General features: G+C 43.8%; 1 protein-coding gene across 2 annotated transcripts in view; it reads right to left on the minus strand.

Moving 5' to 3' along the window:
- The window catches only part of Tnpo3 (transportin 3), a 78,933-nt gene extending 72,038 nt beyond the window's left edge, over positions 1–6,895 (minus strand). For both annotated transcript variants that reach the window (XM_038318013.2, XM_038318014.2), the window contains exon 1: positions 6,396–6,895. In XM_038318013.2, coding sequence (XP_038173941.1) covers positions 6,396–6,515 — 120 coding nt within the window. In that variant the 5' untranslated portion in view covers positions 6,516–6,895. The remainder of the gene's footprint in view (positions 1–6,395) is intronic.
- Positions 6,896–7,664: the final 769 nt, after the last annotated feature.

A 7,664-nucleotide genomic window follows, 5' to 3' on the forward strand; every position in this document is an offset into this window, starting at 1 on the left:
GTCTCTGATCTGGTATGTACTCAGTATGATGAGAAGAATTCCTGGAAGAAACACAGCGGGCTAACAAAGGAAATGAACCATCCAGTGACCTAAAGAAAGAGATTCTGAAAACGTCTGTGTGTGACTATGCAGGTGACAAGCACAGGGCTACACCACGTGTGCAGAAAGACTTGCTTCTTACTATTTTGCCTCCTAAGTAAAGTCCCAGAGGGGAAAAGCACTGGAAAAGAAACCAGAAGCTGGAAGCCATGGTTCATAACCTCTCTGACATGCTATGGGAGAAAATTTCCACTGACATGTGACAAATCATACACAAAAATACCAAGCGAGTCCATTAAAGCATGACTTTGACTTTATTTCAATTTTTTTAAATATGCTTTTCATCATCTACTCAGTTTCCAGATAAGAACACAGAGCCTACCTTTCTTTGGCTTTTGTTTTGTTTTGTTTTTGTTGTTGTTTTGTTTTTGTTTGAGATAGAATTTCTCTGTGTAGCCCTGTCTGTCATGGAACTCTCTGTAGACCAGGCTGACTTGAACTCAGAGGGATCCGCCTGCCTCTGCCAACCAAGTGCTGGGATTAAAGGTGTGAGTCACTATCATAGTTGTCTCTGACACTTTTAAGGTAGGGTCTCATGCCCAGGCTGCCCTCAGACTCAGTATGTGGCTGTTGTCTCGTCTCCACCTCCTAAGCAGTTAGCATTATAGGCATGACTCACCACACCTGGTTTACGCAGAGCTGTGGATCAAACCCACGGCTTCACGCATGATAGAAAAGTGCTCCACCAACTGGGCCACAGCCTCAGCCTGAACCCTAACTTCAAGACAACTTCTAACACACAGATTATCTCTGTAAAAGAACCAACGTAAAACAACTAAGCAGCATAATTACTAGCCCTAGAAAGAGACAGTCTGTGTTCCCCAGTGCTTTCTAAATGGTCTACTCATTCTGTAGATACACTAGAGGTGGCCAAAGGAAACCACTAAGTGTTTTCAAAACATGCAAACTGCTATCACATAAGGATTCCTTAAGATCTGATTCAAAATAACTTAGTTTTCTTTCAAAACACTTTGGAGTTAGTTGTCAGTGATATCTGCTTACCAGAGACTGTAACTATGTCTGAAGGATTTTGGTGAAAAAGTCTGTAGGGCAATGAACAAAGGCTCTTCAACAAACACCTATTTTAGCTGGACTGGACAGAACACTGTAACCCCAGCACTTGTCCAGCTGAGCAAGAGGATAAGGAGTTGCAGAGGTTTCAAGGCCATCCTGAGTTAAAAGAGACACTGTCCAAAAAAAGAAGGCAAAACTCCACATGACAAAGACAATGGAAACAGATAACAACAAAACTGCAAAACCTTTTTTGGGGGGGAGGTACTTTTTCAAGACAAGAGTTTCACTGTGTAGCCCTGGCTGTCCTGGAACTCACTCTGCAGTCGAGGTTTATCTCGGAATCGTAGAAATCAGCCTGCCTTGGCCAGGATTAAAGGTGTGCATGACTACAGTCTTCCAACACATAAACTATCTTAATGGACAGACCTAAAAATAGCTGAAATCTGCCTAGGGACAGGATGAGCTCAGATGGGGAAACCCAAAAATGAATCCTGTAGCTCAGAATTATAAACACCAGGTACAACTAAAGGCAGACCCCCAGCTCTGAATAAGCAGCAGTGAGATCCCTAGATGTTCTCCTTGACTCTGAGCCACTGGACTATTATCCTCCTATCCTAAGAGGTTACCCTGTGCTCTACTCTGGCAGGACTCAAATAGGGACTCTGGATTGCTGAGAAAAGACTCAAGTAAGGACAGGAATATTATCTGAAAATAAAAAGATTAAATGAAAACCTTGAACTCCCCCACCTGCCCTCATTCCCCTACCTAGCAATTGGGACACTGGCAACTAGCTTATAATCTCCAGGCAGAAGACTAGAGGACTCTACTCAAAGAAAAGTGGCCCAGGAAAAAATGAGCAACATGAAGACAGTGAGAGATGCCATGGACAGCAGCCCATTCTAAAGCTAAGGCAGAAGAAACTCAAGTTCAAGACTAGCCTAGGACACAAAATAAGATCTAGGCCAATCTTGATTATGTAGCAAGATCCTATCCCAACTACTACCCCCCCCCTTCCCTATTTTCCCTAAAAGCAAGTGAGGAAAAGTTAAGACAAAAGTACAGTGGTGCATTATAATTCTAACAGTTAGAAGACAGAGACAGAAGGATCAAGAATTAAAAGATGCCTGGGTTACAGAGTGAAACTCTGCCCTCATCCCCTCAAGGTTTTTATTAAAAAAAAAAAAAAGCTAAAACTAATTCTCAGTCAAGGAAGTACTTAACCTAAAAAAAGGAAAAAGAAAAAGAAAATATACATATACACATACACATATATAAAGTTTGAGTTTGAACCCTAGAACCCACAACAAAAATAAATAAATACAAATAAAAAGCCAGGCACCAGTTTGCAATTCCAGCATGGGGAAGTTAGGGTTCAGCTGGCCAACCAGTCTAGCACTAGTTGGTGAGTTTTATGCTGCCAATGAGACTTTCTCTCAAATGAAACAGACATCAGTTCCTGAAATGACACCCAAGGCTGTCCTCTGGCCTCCATCTGCATGTACTTACATGCCCCCCACACACATAAGAGAAATGGAAAGACAATAAACAAAAACCTCTTACCTGTGTTAAGGACTCTATAAAACTAAACGGCTAATTAGAACTTCTGATCAGCCGGGCGGTGGTGGTGGTGGTGGTGGTGGTGGTGGTGGTGGTGGTGCACACCTTTAATCCCAGCACTCGGGAGGCAGAGGCAGGAGAATCACAGCCTGGTCTACAAAAGCTAGTTCCAGGACAGCTAAAACTGTTACTGTTACACAGGGAAACAACTCCCGATCACAGAAAGTTGGAACGTTGCAGATACAGTCATAATCTTGGGCTATTTTTAGCTCCCTCAACAGCATTCACTTCTGACCTTTAAGGTATATTCTTACCAAACCACTAACTTCTACCAATCCAAAGGCTATAAATTAAAAATGTCATCAGAGTACCTAAAGCCTACTGTATAACCAATTGTGGTGGCACATGCCTTTAATCCAAGCATTGGGGAAGCAAAGACAGGCAAGTCTCCATGAGTTCAAGGCCACTTGGTAAACGTAGCAAGTTCCAGGCCAAACACAGCAAGACTCTGTCTCAAAATATAACTACAAAAACCCCTATAAAACAACAACAACAAAAAAAACCCTAACAGTTTGTTTCTTTTCTATAACCCGATCGATCATCCAATGCCCAACTAATGTATTCCATAAATTCTTTGATTTGACTTTCCTTGTTTTTTTATTTATTCTTAATTTGTGTGTGAGTGTGAGTGTGTGTGTGTGTGTGTGTGTGTGTGTGTGTGTGTGCGCACAAACAGAAGGGAGCAGCAGATCTCCTGGTGCTTGAGGACAGCCAGTTTGAGGTGCCAGGCAGGTGGGGGGAATCAAACAGTGATCCCCTAGAATAGTAAGCACTCAACCACGGAGCCATTATCTGCAGCCCCGCTTACTTGTTCTATAACTTGTACAGTTTCATGTAACCACTTCCATAATAGAACACATTTCAGGGTACCCTGATTCATTGTTTGTGGACCACGATCATTCAAGAATAAACTCTGTCTTTGAACTGAGGGCTATGTTTGGGGTTGACAGATCTTAGGGCCACAGTCTTCTTCAGCCAACAAAGAAAACAGATTAATATGAAAATATAAAGTGGACAATTTATACTATGGACATTTGGGAACAAATGACTAAGATACATAGAAAACAAAACAAACTTAAAAAAAAGCATACTGCTCACCAAGCACACACACAAAAAAAGCTTTTACAGTAAAACTTAAATTTTGATAAAAATTGAAATTACTTAAGATTTCAAAATAGTAAATACTCAATCATGGGCCAGGCAGTGGTGGCACATGCCCTTAATCTCAGCACATGGGAGGCAGAAGCAGATGAATCTCTGTGAGTTCAAAGTCAGCCTGGTCTACAAAGCAAGTTCCAGGACAGTAAGAGATGTTACACAGAGAAACTCTGTCTCGAAAAATAAACAAACTAACAAACAAAAACCATCAAACATGGGGTCACTTAAAATTCTTGAGCTAGGAAACAGTAAATAATAGATTGTGCTCAGAGAAGACTGTCTGAGTAAGAGATCTAGAGACTGGAGCTTTTGGTAATGACAAGATTCAAAGTACAACTTTGTGGCCTGAAGAAAATAAAAGAATCAAGAAGTTCAAGTGTCACCTGACCTGTCCGTTTAAATGCTCATGTGGGGCAAATGAGACGGCTTAGCGTGTGAGAACACGTGCTATCAAGCCTGCAGCCTGAGTTAGATCTCTAGAATCCACAAGTCAGAAGAACACTACCGTCCACAGGTGTGTCTGCACATACACACAATCAGTAATTTAATGCAAATGGTGATGTGTAACGGTGTAGTATTTTCTTACGCTTTTTCTGTTCCAAGAAGCTGTCTTTTTTCCCCCTTGAGGCAGGGTCTCTTAACTTGCAGCCCTAGCTGTCCTGGAACTCCAGAGCTGACCTCAAGTTTGGTCACCAGAAACTCATCATTCCCCCTCAAAGAAACCAAGTATGAAAATCAGAGAACTGTAACTCCTTTCACTACAGAACTAAAAACTACATGAGCCCTACCTACATGGAAGACGCAATTTAACCTTTTTTCTTGTTTTGGTTACAGGGTTTCTGTGTTGCCCGGGCTGTCCTGGAACTCTCTGTAGACCAGGCTGGCCTTGAACTCAAGAAAGCCTCTTGCCTCTGCCTCCAGGGTACTGGGATTAAAGGCATGTGCCACCACACACAACAAAATCTTACTTGTCTTCCCACTATGTAAGCAAGGACTTTGGGTCTCCCATTTACACACAATGATCAAAGTTAAAGTGGCAATTTTTTTTTTAAATTATGTACTTGCATCCTCGGGGCTTATACCAGAGAAGAGCACTGTTAAGTATCAGTTATGAGTTAGAGTAAACAAAAGCACTCTTGCGAGTATGAAATGCAAAACTGAAGGGAGAGGAGAGCTAGGGATGGAGGTTGGACTGGCTCTCCAGCACCACACACAAAACGAAAAATAAAGGTTACTGTTTAGTCCGTCAGTTTGTGTGAGACTCCTCAGTTTTCAAAAAATTTCACAGGTCATACACTAAAACCTATACACTGTCAGCAAAATCAGCACCCATGCCGGGCAGTGGTGGTGCCTGCCTTTAATCCCAGCACTAGGGAGGCAGAGGCAGAGGAGTTCAAGGCCAGCCTGGTACACCAGAGCTAGTTCCAGGAGAGGCTCCAAAAGCTACAGAGAAACCCTGTCTCGAAAAACAAAACAAAACAAAACAAAAAAATCAGCACCCATACAAACTCATAAAAATAAAACATAACAAAGCTGACCGGTGGTGGCACACACCTTTAATCCCAGCACTTAGGAGGCAGAGGCAGACGGATCTCTGAGTTTGAGGCCAGCCTGGTCTACCGCGTGAGTTCCAGGAGAGTCAGGGCTACACAGAGAAACCCTGTCTGGAAAACCAAAATACATACATAAAACAGCAAAAGTAAGGGTGAAAATCAAGGGAGAAAATACAAAACGTGAGTCAACAAAGTTACATGAACTAAAAAACTTAAACATGAGGAAATATAATAGATGTAACACAAACACTCCACCACCTGCTCACATAATATGGGCTAATTAAAGCAGTTACGATGCCCATCTTACAAATAAAAACCTACAGGTGGAGGAAATAAGGTAAGAATCCAATATACAGCAAAAGAACTCCAAAGATTTCCTGAAACAATAATTAATTTTTCTTTATATTATATTGCACTTCAAAACAAAGGAAAGGTCATGAATATGAATCTAGAAGACTGAGAAATTTCGAGAATAACGAGAATTTTCGAGTGAAAATCGGCAAGGAACACTGAGGTTTAAGTAAGGCTACCACCGGGAAGAAATTGTCAGATGCATCCCTTGGACAGAGAAGGTGGAGCAAAAGCATCCTTATGTGAAAGATGGGAAAGCATTTGGGGCTGACTTTGGCTAAAGGAAGATAAAACAGAGAGGCACGGCCTAAAAAGCAAAAGCGATGGCGGAACTTAAACGGGGAGACTAGATTCATGCCACAAGCGAAAAGTTCAGAATTACAAATCGGATTCTACGAGATAGCGGAAGGACCAATTCGTGGCCGATCAGGGGCCACCAGTTTCTGAAAGGCGGCAGAGATGTGGCTGCTCAGCCCCACCCCACAGCAGCAGCTCCTACGGAAAGAGGCTCTTCCCAGGCCAACCGCCCCGCACAGGCTCTCAACCCTAGAGCCCACCCGGCCCCCGCCCCGCGCCGCAGAACGACCACTTCCCGCCCCTCACCGAACGTTGCAGCTCCCCAAGCCAAAACGAGGCGCGCTCCTTTCCGCTGGGATCTGGGTCGTGGTAAAGCGCCTGCACTGCCTGGTACACGAGCTGCAATGTTGGCTTGGCTCCTTCCATGGTGCTGGCGGCGGCGGTGACAGCGACGACTCCGATACTTCTCCGAGGCTTCCCTCCTGCTCCGCCTCTCACGATTGCTCACTGTCTCGGCCACAGCCGCTCCCTGACTGGCGCCATCTCCTCCTTTCTGGCCGTTACCAGGGAAAGGGGGGGGGAGGGTTCCTCGTGGAAGTCGCCCCCTCGGAAACAGCGGATAGGTCGTCTCAGGTTCCCAGATCCCTTTTGTCCTGTCTTTCTGCTAGAATCCAGTCTCTAGAGTCCGGACACGGATTCTTAGTTCCTCACCTCCCGCCTTGATCTCAGAGGCCTATCACCGCATGACACAAACCACGCAGCGAACCTGAAACAGAGCTTTACCAGACCGGAAGCAGCCGCCCATATACCTTAGCACACTTCCGTCTGGTGCACTACAAACTGCCTCCTTCCCGGCACGCCTCCTCTTGTTTCCCGCCTCCTCCCGGAAGTGACCCTGTCGGACCAGGAGAACTGAAGGGATGGGAAACAAGATAGTTACCTAGGTCTTTAACGTCTTACTCGAGCTTTAAGAACCACTTGTGTCACGTCCCTGACCTAATCTTATCTCCTTGACAATGAATCCAAAGTCTTTCCTCCCGCTTCCTACTTCCGCACTCCTCTCCAGGGAGTCAGTCCTTCCTATCTCCGATGGGCACTCAAGGACTGTCTGTTCAACTGTCTTTAAGGTCCTACTATCTATAGTGTACTGCACAGTCAAAGGTCACTTAAGACACGGTTCCTACTCTGATTCTCATTAAAATCACACTAGGTACACTTAACCAAATTACTATTTTCAAACCTGAGGTATGTGCCACACTGAATAAATCCAGAATGAGCCTTTCTTTCTTTCTTTCTTTCTTTCTTTCTTTCTTTCTTTCTTTCTTTCTTTTTTCTACTAAGATCTTAACATTTAAAAGGAATTTCTTGTTCTGTTTCAGGTTCTTACCCTCTAGGGTCATTTGCATATTGGATGTTGCTTTTGTAATATACCTTTCTTCTTTTTTTTTTTTCATTCTCATGGTTTATTTTTTTTATATTTAAAAATTTCCATCTCCTTCCCTCCTCCTCCCCCTCCCTCCGCTCCTCCTCCCCCTTCCCGCCCCTCCTTCTCCCCCTTCCCTCCCCTTCCCTCCA

The sequence above is a fragment of the Arvicola amphibius genome, chromosome 2, assembly GCF_903992535.2.
Source record: "Arvicola amphibius chromosome 2, mArvAmp1.2, whole genome shotgun sequence".
In the NCBI taxonomy this organism is placed as follows: Eukaryota; Metazoa; Chordata; class Mammalia; order Rodentia; family Cricetidae; genus Arvicola; species Arvicola amphibius.